This window comes from Perca fluviatilis, chromosome 15 (assembly GCF_010015445.1).
Source record: "Perca fluviatilis chromosome 15, GENO_Pfluv_1.0, whole genome shotgun sequence".
NCBI classification, from domain to species: domain Eukaryota; kingdom Metazoa; phylum Chordata; class Actinopteri; order Perciformes; family Percidae; genus Perca; species Perca fluviatilis.
In genome coordinates, this window is record NC_053126.1 from 6,213,632 (window position 1) to 6,229,330 (window position 15,699).

At 40.8% G+C, this 15,699-nt stretch overlaps 1 protein-coding gene across 2 annotated transcripts in view; it reads left to right on the plus strand.

The window, feature by feature from the left end:
- pvalb6 (parvalbumin 6) overlaps positions 1–14,455 on the plus strand; it is a 45,695-nt gene extending 31,240 nt beyond the window's left edge. The window contains exons 1-5 of one of the 2 annotated variants that reach the window (XM_039826153.1): positions 1,319–1,400; positions 9,908–9,973; positions 11,877–12,009; positions 12,119–12,228; positions 13,722–14,455. In XM_039826153.1, the coding sequence (XP_039682087.1) occupies positions 9,913–9,973; positions 11,877–12,009; positions 12,119–12,228; positions 13,722–13,747 (330 nt within the window). In that variant the 5' untranslated portion in view covers positions 1,319–1,400; positions 9,908–9,912 and the 3' untranslated portion in view covers positions 13,748–14,455. Of the gene's footprint in view, positions 1–1,318; positions 1,401–9,907; positions 9,974–11,876; positions 12,010–12,118; positions 12,229–13,721 lie in introns of those variants that run through there. The other variant, XM_039826151.1, reaches the window with a different exon arrangement.
- Positions 14,456–15,699: the final 1,244 nt, after the last annotated feature.

Genomic DNA, 15,699 nt, shown 5'->3' on the forward strand with positions numbered 1-15,699 from the left:
ACAATACAACACACACAAACATTCACAACACGAACCCTCATAAATCCATTCCTCCCAAGAAAACGTGTTTATGGCTTTCACAACCAAACAGTAGTCCTTAAGCCTTGTATCTGCCTCTCCCGACCAATGCTCTCTAAAGGTCATTGTGAGAGGCTCCTCAGTAATAGCACTGGTGGAAACAGCTGATGTTTGCTGTGATCCATAATCACTTCACATCTATAAGTGAGCCTCAGGGAGGAATCCTGGGCAGGGGGTGCTGCAGTGTCCCAGAGGGATGCATAGCATAGCCTGGCAATGCCACAGTCTTTAATTGTTGAGGTTAGCAATGAAGAGCAATGGGGCCTCTTGCAGATTCTTTCTCTGCAGAGTCACTTTATGGTCTGCAGAGCGGACCATGGAGGTTTTCTGGATCTCTGCACATCTTAGTCTAGCTATTGATTTTGCATTATACCCACACACAAAGCCCACAAACCTTTTGTTTCATTTAAACTCTGAGGCAAAGTGAGCCAAATGGAAGCAACCTTTGAGAATATCAAGGGTTAACATGTTTGGCTATCTAGCTCACTACAGTAGTAGCACAGCTATGGCTGAAGAGAACACTATCATTAACTAGGTTACATTTATTTGTGTTTTTTTTACAGGTTGCCTTAAAAAGCCACATTCACTAAGGACCCCTTGATTGCAAAAAGTGTAAAGAATTGAGAGTGGTACATTGTCCCCTATATTACTGTAAACTGTGTATATGCCATAAAAGAATGGAATGACTTAGTGAACTGACAACTTCACTAAATGCATGTTTTTGATTGCAGTAACGTCAAACAAGTTTTTTTTATAGCATCTCACTGATATGTAAGATTAGGGTAAGGGGAAAGAAAACACTAGTGATAAAGGTAGAGGAGGTCTGGGTCTTATAATTTGTCACTGATGATGCCGAATGCCTTAAAGGAGGACATGGTAGATGAGACTTAAAAGTGAAAATTAAAAGTTTAAGAGAAGAGAGAGAGACAGAGAAAGGCAAAGAGAAAGCGAAGGGAGATCTGATCAGAGGGGGATTAGAGGGCTGAGCGAGTGTCCCTCGGGTGGGAGGTGAGAGAAAATCAAATGGCTGGAAGGAGGAAGGGAGGGGGGAGAAAGGGTGTGCATAAGAAAAGAAGTCTGGCTGGTAAAGGGGTGGGGATTGATTATTATTAATGTTTGATTAGCATGAGCGCAGTCAGGAAAGCGATACGGCCTAACATCGCTGACCCCGTGCTGAACTGGGCGCCCATTTTACAATCCAAAAATAGTTGGAGAGGACATGTATAAAACAGAAAGAGCAGAACCTCTGATATTTTACTGGACGTCCCTCTTGCACCTATCTAGCCCTTCTCCCACCTCAACACCTGTCAGCCTGTAACCCGGTAAGAGGAAGATATATATGAGATATGATATAGAGGAAAGGAAAAAGACAGACATGATAGCAGATTTTTTAGAGATGAGGGATCTTAACAAATCCAGGTTATCGCAAGACACAAATATGGATATCGACATCACAGTCATTCTTGATGTTACTTTGCTAAAAATGCAGTGATAGATGAAACTCATAGGAGAGGTGATAGATAGAGAAACGTGTGAGGAAATGCAATTTGCCTTAATTTACAGGCTCCTTTATGGCATGAGATTAGATTTAGATACAGAGACAGCATATCAACAAGTTAATTACTTTCTGATAGCAACGGTTTTCTGCCAAAATAAGAGGCCATTATGCTGCAGTGCTTGCTTGTGATATCTTTCAAGGTCAACTTTTTTTATTACACCTAATGAGATTGAAAACAGTGTCCACCCGTGCTCCAGGGTAACATAACTTTGTCAAAATGTTAATGCAGTGAAAGGCATGAAAATGAATTCAATGTACTTCTGGCTGATCACAGAGATTTAAAAAAAAAATGTTCCATGTAGGCCTACTCATACAGCAGATGCACTATATATGATGAATATTCATAGACAGTAAAACACTTAAGTGGAATTCAGTCTCAGTTAATTAATGAGGAGGACGCATAATATTTTCTTTGCGTGTCACGATGAAATATGTATGCTTTTAAACACTCTTGACGCTGTTGCTTTCAATGGCAGATTAAATGGAATTTACATCTTTAATTTGTTTGGTAATATTTTATGCAAATGTGTATCGAGTGCACGCTTGAGATTGCTTTCATCGCCTATGTGTTTTGCAAAGTCATCTCATTACAGTTTGTGACATTATTAGATTATGAATCTTAGTAATGCCAACAGTATGTTAAGTGGGAGTGAGTAACCATGGCAAGGCTTCGTGCATATACAATCACACACATGTTTAGCCATGCTAGCAGCACCTATTGTAAATAGTATACTATAAACAGTATTAGATAGATTGCGATGAGATTCAAGACGTTTATGTTCCCCTCAGGATTAACTGATTTTACTTTGGTGATCTTGACTTTTGCCTGAGCACCACCACCAAGTCAACATTTTAATCAATACTTTTTGTTTATGACCAAAAAAACATTCAAAGCTAATGAAATTCCACATCAGCCTCAGCTGGGCATCATCTTTAGAAAATAAAATGTTAGCATCCTAACATAAAGTAAAAAGGATGACCATGGCAAATACGTGCTTGGCAAGAATTTTAGCATTGCCATTGTGAGTTAGCATGCTGATGTATTTTTGTTGCCAAGCTGTAACTGTGTGGTTAAGCTATCCTGTCCTGTACCTGCCAGAGGATTAGCGACAGTGTTTAGTGATTAGTGGACAGTGGTGATAACAGCCAGATGATCCCCAGGCCTATGTACTACTTTTTCAAATCCAGTCTGTCCTCGCTGTGTGCGTGCGTGGGTGGATGGATGGATAGTTGGGTGCACGTGTTTGCTTTTTGTTTTTAAATGAACACCACATTCTCACTGTATCAACAGCTCTTTAAAATCAAGAGACATTGTACGCTAATGCCCACTGAAAAGGTAGCTCTGGCTACATTCAACCATCAAGCTCATTTGAAGAACAACTGTGCCGATCAGTAGCAATTCCGATAAAAAACTTTTATGGAGGAAGGAAATCAGGGGGCACCTTTCACTTCAGGAAAATTGCCTGTTAAGAGTTATTCATGTTCTTCAGAAAAATGGAGCAACTACAGTTGCCGAGTCTCTTTACGGAGACCAGACGACAAACATGTTAAAACCGTTCATCCTATGTGAATATACCTAAGATAAATAAGCACAATATGTCAGAATGACACTGTCCAGGCATGACCATACTGGCTGTCCTTTCCAGGGCTCGAAATACCACGTTATTGCACATGAAATTTGAGCTGTGCTCATAATTCTTAGCTCTTCATGCACCGGTGCACAGAATACCTTCAAAGCCTATTTCTGTAGAGGACAGGAGTTCACTTCCACTTCCCAAAGTACATGCAATGATGCTGAAGAGGCATACTGTACTTTTCTGCAGTATGTTTCCCTTTCTCCATTTCCCCTTGGCTCTGCTTTTTACAGACTCCCCCCACAAATATACACACACAACAGTCAAATGGACATAAGTGGCTCGGGTTTCTTGAAATGCAAGTACATTCTTCTTTAAGCCTTCTACCTCTTCGCTCTAGTCTGCTTGGCACCCTTTGTGCACACATATTCACACGTTCATGCAGCTGTTACAGTAGACCGGGTAGTTGGCAGCCCTGCAGCATGGTTAGGTTTCCCACACCTTGAGAGGTTGTCAGGGTGATGGGACTTCCCACAAAGGAAACCCCAGTTTCAAATACTTTATATGTATTATTTCAAGGGCTCATCAAGGAGAGATGCCATCATCAGTGTCTTGCAGAAACCTTAAAAGGTCAATTTTTTGTGTCACATATTGTTTGCTTATTCCTCGTTTTTTACCATACAGTATGAAGCACAAACATGACCCCTCTAAAATGGCAGTTCCATGGTCAGAGATATCCTCGCTGTTGTCTAATGAAAATGGAAAAAGAAACACTAATGAAAACAAGCAATTTGTCCATATTGAAGAATCAAGAGTTTGTGTCAGCTCAAGCTTTGTTTAAATCTATTTTCTTTTGACTTTTGACTTGAGACTTCTGAGCAGGCAGCATATTTAACCGCAGCATTCTGCTTCAGTCATGAAAATGTTGATTTCTTTACACAAGAAGGAAATGGCACACGTCAGGAGCGAGGTTTCATGACTGCAGAAGTCAGTGCAGTAAAGAGTGCCGAAAAAAAAGCAAGGGCATCCAGGACTACTCAAGTCGAAGCATTTTATGTAGCTGAGATTGTGGTTGTAGACAATGGCAAGGACTACACAATAAATGCATAAATATACATACCAGCAGTGCAGTGCAGCAGGTAACCTTGGTGGCGTCTGATTGATGCTTAAACTCAGATGGATTGTTACAGATGTTGCTTTAAAAAAAGTGAAAGAACATTATGGGAATTGATATTACAGCCTTAACTTACAAAGTGATATTTGAAGATTGAAACTTCTGGGGCTGTGAAATATTACAGCAGTTTTTTCTACAGAAGATGCTGTTTCTCCAAAACAGTCATGTAAACAAACCTTCAAGGCTTAAGGCCATTTTATAGTCGTGCGTAAAATCGACGGCGCCCCGCAGAACCCCGCAGACCCCTCTGCGTCTACGCCGGACACTACACCGTAGCCTGACGCGCACCTCTCAAAAAATGTAACAACACGTCGCAGCAACGCACGTCGCTCGGCCGTGGCTTGGTAGCGTTCCTCGCTCTATCACCCACTCCCCCACACACACATGCCGGCTCGACGCACACACCAGCGCACAAGTATAAACATCAGGCCGCTTACGTAGGCTACGGCGAGAGCTCTGCGTGGAGCCTCCGCACAACTGTAAAAAAACATTGAACACCAATAAATTATCAGAATGAGAAACCAGAACCAAGACTCAACGCGTTACTCCACACATTACTCATGTTTCTTTATGTCAGTTCAAATTTTGTTTTGTTTGAAACCTCTAAATTATACCCATATAAACGCAGTCAAACCACACTTTTTACATAAACATATTGTAGCTTAGGTGTAGAGAGGTTCAACCATTATTTGCAGTGTTGGTGTATCAATCCCCTGCATCTCCTGTCTGCTTGTCAATGCAGTATAATGTACACCAAATTGCTCCTTATGTATGTGTATGGGAAAAAGTACTAACATCTGTTGGACAAAAGCATCTGCCAAATGAATAATCGGATATTATAGTTTTATTATTTGTCTTGTAAAAAGCTCAGGCAGTAATGAAACTGCAAACAACGTAATTTCGAATCAAATAATTTCTTTTCTTACTGTGAGCTGATCCTCTTGACAATGTTCGCCTCACTGGTCCTAAAGTTGAGCTCATGATCAGTGGTAGTGCCACTGTGACACTTCCATATACTGTGGTAGAGTACATTTTATCACACGGCTTTTAAGGAACAGTCAGCATTATAGAATATGTATTCTCTTTCATGAGTTTCAAAAGTTTGGCACATAACACTTCAGTTTTGTAATGAACAAAACTAACAAGATTTATTGTATTGATCAGTGAGTCGTAGAGGTGCTGATACACATACTTTGTTATCTTTTGGAAAGCCAGGCCAGGCTAACTGTTTTCCCCCTGGTTCCAGACTGTATGCTAAGCTAAGCTAACAGGCTACTAACAGTAGCACCATATTTACCATAGACATTAGAGTGGTGTCATTCTTCTAAATCTCAACAAGAAAGCAAATACATTCCCAAAACGGCAAACTATTCCTTCAACAGGAAGATAAATGCCTTATGCCATTCTGCTGCAAATGCCTCAATATGTGTTTAAAGTGGAAACAATTTGAAAGAGGTTGCTCGTATTGATAAACCTGCAGAAAGTTATCACCCAAATTTCCAGGTTCTATTGGCTTTATGGAGCATTATAGCAAGTTTAAGCTAATTGTTTAGCTATATATCCAGCTTTGTCCTGCATGTTTTGGTTCACTTTGGTTGACAGCAGCTGTTTTTTAGCAAAAAAGCTTGAAAAACCCACTGTGAACTACTTGCTCAGCAGACACACAGTGAAGCATTTAGCAGCTAAAGAGCCAGATATTTCCCTCAGGAGTTGGTAGCTAGTAATTAGAGTTAAAAAACACAATTCTATACGAATGATAATGTTTCTCCGTAACTGCTGGAGGTGTAAATAAGCAACTGTTTGCTAACCATTTTGCCATTACTAGTCTATATCCACGACGTTCCACTTTTGGGATTGTTCAGGTGCCGCCAGAAATTCTGCCAGATGTCTTTCATTTCGGCCGGATGTCCGTTTCCTTCCGCTTTCTTTGTGTTGGGATTTTAAACTCTGATTAATGAGGACTATAGTTAACTGCTCCTCAGATCTCTGCAGGGTAAATCCAGACAGCTAGCTAGACTATCTGTCCAATCTGAGATTTCTGTTGCACGACTAAAACAACTTTTGAACTTACCACCCAAACAAGTTCGTTCCCGAGGCTATTTTGCAGAGGCGTCGTTGCTCCGTGCAACGCTTAGCGCCGCCAAGACGATTGTGATTTAAAGAAATGCCAATAAACCAGAGCACATTTTTCTCCCATCCTGGAATGCTGTGTGGAATCACCAGACCTTCCTCCGCAGCGCTGTGGAGAAAGGTCCGGCAATGCGAGACTATGCCATAACCAACTTGTTTCCACTGCACCCAAATGGCCAAAAAAAGTGAGTCAGTGCAGGTAGAACTAGTTGACATAGAGAAAACAAAGCATTCCAGATAACTGACATAGAAAAATGAATCTGCAGAGACAGACCATTCAATACAACCACAATTGGTCTTTATACTCTCCTTTAAATAAATCAATGTGGCTTACTTTATACAGTTCCACTGGCAAGCAGCACACTGACTGAGATATCTCGGTAAATCAATCGTATCCACCTCATTTCACGGTGAATTGTTTCTTTCCCCCAGCCAACACCTTTGTAGTAAAGGTCAGAGTAGGGGGTTGTGCTTTTGTAATGATAAAAGACTGGATGTGAGGCCACACAAGTTAAGCAGTGTTCGGTATTGATCTGTGTGTGCAACAGTATGTTACTGAAGTAGATAACGCTATACCTCAAAAGAAGCTCGTACATCACTGAGTGTGACACCAATGGAAGAAATCTATAAACTACTTCTAATGGTGGTTAAAACTACATTTATCTGTTAGTAGTTCAGAAACACTTAAAGATTTTGCCAGGATACATTTAATTTTTTTTTATAACCATGGACATATTAATCATCTTCTAAAGTTATGTCCTAAGTTCTGTTAATTGAGTTTTTATCCAACAAATATGATAGTATTTATTATGGAAGCCCTCTCAGGTCATTAACAGATAATTTCGCCCCAATGTGGTAAATATTTTACACTGATGCAACCAACATGAATAACAGTATGTTTTTTTGTTGGTGGTTATTAGCCTCAAATGCAGCCAAATAAAACCACAGTGTGTCAAACTATGAGGTGGATGATATTACAATAGTTGGCGTTCTTGAGGCGTGATGCAGCAAAACACTGTAGCATGAGTGATTTGTAACAGAGGGGGAAATGTAAAGGAAACTCAGACTGTATTTCCACTGAGAAGGACAGAGCAACAGTATTGGCCAGCTCAGCATTATGTGCCGCACAGAGGGAACACAGTGATGAGGATGATGGTGACACGCTGTCATTACTGTAACCTTCAGTCCACCCTGCCTCGCATCAACATCAGAGATTAAAGGTTGAAATATGCTTCATATTTTATATGGTAGTTTACAGTTAGCTGCCTCACAAACAGACAGATGTGTGTGTATGTATGGTATTTGTGTCCAAGAGCTCTGGGGCCCATTGCAGATACACTAAGCTTGAATATTTGTTGACAGTAAGTTCTCCTTCACAATATTCACAAGATACTTGGTTAGGATTGGGAAAAGATCTTGGTTTGGATTAAAATAAGTATGTTTAGGCCCAAAACATACTTATTTTAAAACTTTTTGGGCAGCCTCTGGCTCACCCAGTAGAGTGTGCGCCCTATCTATGCTGAGTCCTTGGCAGCGGCCGTGGGTTCAAATCCGACCCCTGCCCTTTGCTGCATGTCGTCCCCCAGTTTCTCTCCCCTTTCCTGTCTTCAAGCTGTCCTGTCAATATAAGGCTAGTCTATATCCACGACCTTCCACTGGAAATTCCGCTGTATGTCCTTCTTTTCGGCCGGATGTCCGTTACTTTATGCTTTCTTTCTGGTCGATTTCTGAGGACTATGGTTGACTGATCCTCAGATCTCTGCAGGGGAAATCCAGACAGCTAGCTAGACTATCTGTCCAATCTGAGATTTCTGTTGCACGACTAAAACAACTTTTGAATGTACACGTTCCACCTAAACAAGTTCCTTCCCAAGGCTATTTTGCAGAGGCACCGGAGCTCCGTGCGGCATTTAGCGCCGCCCAAGACGATTGTGATTGGCTTAAAGAAATGCCAATAAACCAGAGCACGTTTCTCTTCCATCCCAGAATGCTGTGTGGACTAGCCAGAGCCTCCTCTGCAGCGCTGTGGAGGAAGGTCTGGCAAAGCGAGGCTAATTAAGGGCCATAAAATCCCCCCCAAAAGAAGTTTGTCATGACGTAAGTTAAGTACGTGACGTAATAAGTCAATGTTGACTTTTTGAAGTCCCGTGTTTGTATGAGCCATCCATCCTAACCCGATTCTTAACAATTTAAAAAAAAAAAAGATAATCTCTGTGGAAGCAAAGACCAGTGACAGCTCAACAAGTTTCTGTGTGTGTGTATGTGTGTGTGTGTGTGTGTGTGTGTGTGTGTGTGTGTGTGTGTGTGTGTGTGTGTGTGTGTGTGTGTGTGTGTGTGTGTGTGTGTGTGTGTGTTCAGTTCGGTGGAGGTGAGGTTTGTGTGGATGTCTGAGTGCAGTGTCAATCATCTGTCATACAGCTTACACGAAACAATGTGTGTCCCAAGCAACTCCCTATTAAGGTCTGCCAGACCACAATGAGCGAAGCGAAATCAGAGCACTGCATCCTCTAATCCACATGTCACTCACTCCTTCTCAGCATCACAGATCTCTATAGACCCCTGTAAATTCTCTTTGTGTTTCCCTTTATCTGTTTTCAGCTTCAAGTGTATACGCACTGTATACGTGTTTGCAATAGCAACAGAGGACAGAAGGGTATCATTTAAAGTTGGGGCAAGGTGACAACTTCATATGCAGCGATCGGGTTCGGTCACACAAACACACACACACACACACACACAGAGTAAAAAGCCAAAGCTCTGTTAAGTGCCGGGCTCACCTTTCATAGTGTGAGGTACAAGAAGAGTCTCCATCTGGAATGGGCTGACAAACAGAATTCTCCTGTGGTATTTTAGACACAGCTGAAGACTCAGATGGCCTGTTAAACCCCTGCTGACTATGTGCCCTGCTTTCATGTGCAACAGCTCAGTGATATCATACAAATAAAATGGAAGACACCGATATGGACACCACGTTGCTTGTTCTGTCTCTCCCTTTCTGTTCTCCCTATTCCAATATTTCCTTTATATCTTAGTCTTTTTTTTCCTAATTTTAATCCCACAAACACCACAACTAAACCTCCTTTCCATCCTTCTCTCAACCACGTCCTGTTCCTGTATCTTTCCCTTTCTACACCTCCGTCACATCTCCTTCCCCTCTCTGCCTTTGTCACTCCTCCTCGACTGTTACTAATTCATTCTGTCACTCATCACCTCCTTCTCACATGTCCTGATTTCCTGCTCCATTTCTAGGGTGTCACCAGTGTAATACGAGAATGTCTCCGAGTTCTCTCTCTGCTCTCGAGCAACCTTGTTTTTAACCTTGTCCCCTCTCTGTCCTTTTTCTGTCTCCCTCTCCTCTGGCTTTTTTTTCCCCATCTCTCTTTCCTTTAACAGCCAAGATGGCAATGAGCAGCATCCTCAACGCTGATGACATCAAGAAAGCCCTTGATGCATTTGCAGGTAAAAGCACATATCACGGTTCAAGTGGACCAAATAATAGCTGGATCTATGTGACCTCTCAGATGTGATGAGATTTAGAGGAAATAAACTGTGGATAATTTGGTGGGAATCCGCTCTTATTTGCAGAGCTTGGTTTATCTTAGGGCTGGAATACAACTACTACAGGTTTTAGACTGATTTAGGACCAGTACTACTTGTTCCTTGTTACTTGTTACTTGTTAAATAATTTCCCCCTGGGATTATTAAAGTATTTCTGATTCTGATTCTGATTCTGATTCCCCATACCACCGTCCACCTACTGTGTGGTAAGCAGGCGATAAAGCAAGTCTTTTGACCCAATCTGTATTCCAATTAAATTTTTTTCTTTAAACAATATCCTTAATAATGTAAAATATAGAAACACAGGACTCTCCCAGATAATATAAAGATCATATAGGTTTATGTTATGGCCACCACTTTTAATTATTTAAACAGGGCGGATCAATGAAAATACTCAGTAGCCTTGAGCTGCTGTTGCAATGAAGAAAAAGCTAGTCAGAGGCGTGAATAAATGTAAAGTGGTAGTGAATTCAAAACGTTTTGCTGTTGCAACCCTGGGCCATAGTTGCTAAATGCATCCAAAATTGACCCAGAATCCAAAAGTGAATACATTTAAAGGTGCCGTAGGTAGGATTGTGAAGATCCAGGACTTAGGCAAAATTTTTAACATCAACAACTTCTCAGTCCCTCCCCCCTTTCCACTAAAGACCAAAACGGTCTCCTAAGCCTCTCCCCCCCCATAAGGCAGAATGAATGCGTGTGCATGAGCAGTGATTGACATGCAGTTAGACACCCCCCTGGCCCTGATTGGTGCATCTGAACAGGGAGCGGTGGATTTTTGCAAATCGCACTACAGGCTGTAGGTGGTGCCAGAGGTACCACCAGGTGCCAGATTTTTATTTTTGTTTTTATTACCTGCTTCATGTAGTTCTACTGGAACATAGGGTCAGTTTCAGCAAATATGACAGAAAGTTAGTTTTCAAAGTCTTACCTACTGCACCTTTAAATCGTAGATTGTGTTTTTAGTTGTCTCGGCACCATAATCTTTAGCTTCCACTCATGTTTGTTTAAAGATAACGAGAGCAAACCAAATTTGATTGGATGTTTTTTTGTTGTTGTTACAGAAATGCACATGGGGAGTCGTAGTAAATTCAAACTCAAAGTTTGTATGTACCCAGGCGTGTACCTTCAACTTTTTGTCAAATTATATATTTTGTAATAAAGCTGTTAATCTTTTGTACTGCTGATTCATGACGATGCAATCATGGCACTGAAATAGCCTCTTCAACTCTTATAAGTGTTGAACAAAGACGCTGGCAGTGCCGTGCACTGACAAACATAGAACTAATTAGTACTTTTTTTCTTTTTTTTTTTACATATGTGCATAGTTAGTTACTTGCATGTACTGTATAGTGTAAACAGACATAAACAGACAAAGCTCCATGACCCAGAACTGTTGGGCCCTCTGGCAAACACATGTTCCCAATAATATTCATACTAATTATTTTATCCTTTTTATACAAACTGTTCTATTTTCTGTTCATGTATAGATATAAAACATGTCTGCAGGAATAAACCTCACATTTTAAAGCATTTGTAGTTGATAAAGAAAAATAGAGATTATAAGAGAAAGACATTAAAAAACCCTTTTAATTCAAAATCAATATAAATGTCTTTGTGAAACATTTAGATGTGCTTGCAGAGTACTGACATTTAGCATCTTTGTGTTTGCATGCCTATGTGCCTCTGTGTGTGTGTGTGTGTGTGTGTGTGTGTGTGTGTGTGTGTGTGTGTGTGTGTGTGTGTGTGTGTGTGTGTGTGTGTGTGTGTGTGTGTGTGTGTGTGTGTGTGTGTGTGTGTGCAGTTGCTGACTCCTTTAACCATAGGAAGTTTTTCGAGATGGTTGGTCTGAAGGCCAAGTCTTTTGACGAAGTAAAGAAGGTCTTCTTAGTGCTGGATGCCGACAACAGCGGCTTCATAGAGGAGGAGGAGCTCAAGTAAAATAAACACACACACACACACACACACATATGTAAACCCAAAAGATGCAACAAATGATTAGCGGTCTGTGACATGTATCCATTGTGCTTTTCTGTTCTTGGCTAGATACGTCCTGAAAGGTTTCGCCAAAGATGGCCGGGACCTGACAGACAAGGAAACCAAAGAATTTTTAAGAGCGGCCGACAAGGATGGAGACGGCAAGATTGGAGTCGATGGTAAACATCAAATTCTATTAGTGGCAGACAACAAGCAAAACAGATGTAGAAAGGAAGTGTCTCTCTCTCTCTCTCACACACACACACACACACACACACACACACACACACACACACACACACACACACACACACACACACACACACACACACACACACACACACACACACTGCATTTCTAACCCTTCATCGTTCCCACACTCTCATCTTTTCACACTTGATTGTCTTCACACCACACTTTCATTATCCAATTATTTTCTTTTTGCGGTTAATGCAGTACACGGCAGAAACTGGAAAATGTCTCTAATGATGATGAATTATTAAAAAAAAAAAAGTGTGGATGTTGAAGAAAAATGCTAGGATTGATTGATTTGCAAAATGAATCAACTCCAAAAAGTGAAATATGGACTGTTATCATAAAGATGTCAAAGAAAAAACAAAATACAGTACCTTACAGCTTGGACACACACACACACACTCACATAGTGAATCTTTTGTACTGCCGATTCATGCCGATCCAATCATGGCACTGAAATAGCCTCTTCAACTCTTATAAGTGTTGAACAAAGACGTTGGCACTGCTGTGCACTGACAAACATGGAACTAATTAATACTTTTTTTTCTTTTCTTTTACATATGTGCATAGTTAATTACTTGCATTTACTGTATAGTGTAAACAGACATAAACAGACAAAGCTCCATGACCCAGAACTGTTGGGCCCTCTGGCAAACACATGTTCCCAATAATATTCATACTAATTATTTTATCCTTTTTACACAAACTGTTCTATTTTCTGTTCATGTATAGATATAAAACATGTCTGCAGGAATAAACCTCACATTTTAAAGCATTTCATGTAGATAAAGAAAAATAGAGATTATTAGAGGAAGACTCTAATGTCCTTCTGTATTTCTGACTTCCCCCTCTAAGCCAATAACAGTCATACTGTGAGAAAGCTGCCTTATTACAATTACATGTTTGCCTTTAGGCTTCATCGTCCATGAACACAGGATAAGCAACTTTCAGCAACTTAAAATTGCAGGGGTGGTGATGGCACAGTGGGTATGACACATGCCTGTGGGAGACCTGGGTTCGATTCCCACTGCGATACATCAACCAATGTGTCCCCTGAGCAAGACACTTAACCCATGTGTGGTCCTTCGGGTCCCGGTGACCCTAAGGACCACACAAGGGTCCCGGTGACCCGAAGGACCACACAAGGGTTAACCCCTGGTTGCTCCAGAGGCGTGCAACCTCTGACATATATAGCAATTGTAAGTCGCTTTGGATAAAAGTGTCAGCTAAATGACATGTAATAATGTAGTGTAGGCACACTTTATCCATGTGTGTGGGACTTCAAGCCCATAATCTTTGTTGGCCATTGTTTCATTATCATAGTCCTTTTCGGTAGTTGGTGCTTTTTGAATGATCATTAAATATCGAGCGAAAACAACTCATCCTGACAACTTTCATTTTTCTTGCTCTCTTGCAGAGTTTGCTTCCCTGGTGAAGGAATAAACAGTCGCCTAGTGTGACCGACTAGCACTCCAAGATCACCTCACAACCACCGCTACATCCCGACACCTGCTGGCCCTCCTTCCTTCCCAGCGCCTACACCTCACCGCCCCACCCTGACTCCCAGCCCACCGGACTGCAGCCGATTCCTGCTACACACACACTCCTCTTTTCTCAACCACTCCCCCACCGCTGTCTTTGCTAAGTGCCATTCTGCACTTTAGGAAGTAAGCTGTGGTGTGCCACGCCCTCACAAACACACACACACCTCCTCAAATGTCCCCACGCCTATATTCATACGATTTATTTTATCCTTTTTATACAAACTGTTCTATTTTCTGTTCATGTATAGATATAAAACATGTCTGCAGGAATAAACCTCACATTTTAAAGCATTTCAAGTAGATTGTTAAAGAAAAATAGAGATTATAAGAGGAAGACTCTAATGTCCTTCTGTATTTCTGACTTCACCGTCTTAGCCAACACTTCCTCAATTTGTTTCTCCCTTTTTTTCTGTTTTCTCTTCCCTCTGCACGGCACTCTTCCCTTCCTGCATTCGCCCCCCTCCCTCTCTCCCTCTCACACCATCACCCCATCCATCCATCCATCTATCTATCCATCCCTTTATCCTCTGGTAATGAGTTGTTGTAAAACATACCAAAAGAAGAAAGAGGTCAAGCTGTGAAAAAATTAAATAAAATGAGTAAAAAATAAAAACGACTCCAGAACACTGACTCACTAAGACTCCTCTGTTAATTCCCTCCTTTGATGCTTTTATCCGATGCTACACTCTCAACCCAGCTCTCCTTCTTTCCCGTCTATTTCGCTGTCACTATTATTACTAAGCAGAACGAGTGAAGCACATCTTGACAGCAACCTAACAATGTATAAAGGGTGTACTTGAAGAAGGTCCAAATTACCCTTCAGTGTCATTTGTTAGCAGTTCATTAACATTGACTGTGCCGTCTAAGCAGTGACAGGAGAGAAACAAAATGCAATAAGGCAAACCGCACGATTACACATTACTGAGGAGCGTCTTTCTGCAGTCGATATTGCATTATGAATGTAACTCTGCTCAAAGAGAAGGAAAAAAAAAAAGCATGTGGAGGTCACGTTATTCCAGTGCTGTGCCAGTTTAGCGGAACCATGCTGTCAAGCCATTAGCAGAATTGGATTCACACTGAGGTTCAATTTGGGTTAAGTATCCCCAGCGGAGGACCCAAACAGGCAACACGGGAATCCTGATCTTCTTTAGTAGGCCATTTTACTGCCTGAGCAAATAAACACAGATGTGAAGCTTCGGGGCTATCACTTAAAAGACTGTTAAGTTCAGTGTAGCTCAGGCAAGCTCACCGCTGGTCACAACAGACTGTTGAGGTCAGTGTCATTCACAAGAACGACAACATAAAGTATTTTTTTTTTAACTGAACTTTAACGTAATTGCTTGTAAAAAGAAATACACCCAATACACGAATACAATTCAATACAAATATTTTTGAATCAAGTAGTCAGGGGCTTTAACTGATGGTGTAATACCAATATGTAACAACTTACTTATTATTCTCGTTTTAGCTACATTACAACATGATGCGGATGAAGTGAAACACATTGGTTAAAGTAATTATAGGATGCTATAAAGATGGTATTACATTATCCATGAACGCATTGCATTTTTTATCACATTTCTGGTTCAGACTACATTTATTTAATTGTTTTTTAAATTTTTTACAAGATATTACATTATCTGCCAGAGGTTACATGTTAATGTTCTACAAGTCATTTTCCAAGGTAAATTTTAAAATTAATATGTATTAATGGATTTATTTCTGCGGACCATGTAGAGAAAAATGTGAAAAATGGTGGAGACACAATACAATGGCGATAAAAACATAAAACATAAAAAAACATTATTTATCATGCACCCATCCCTGAGCTAGACATGACATACACTCATT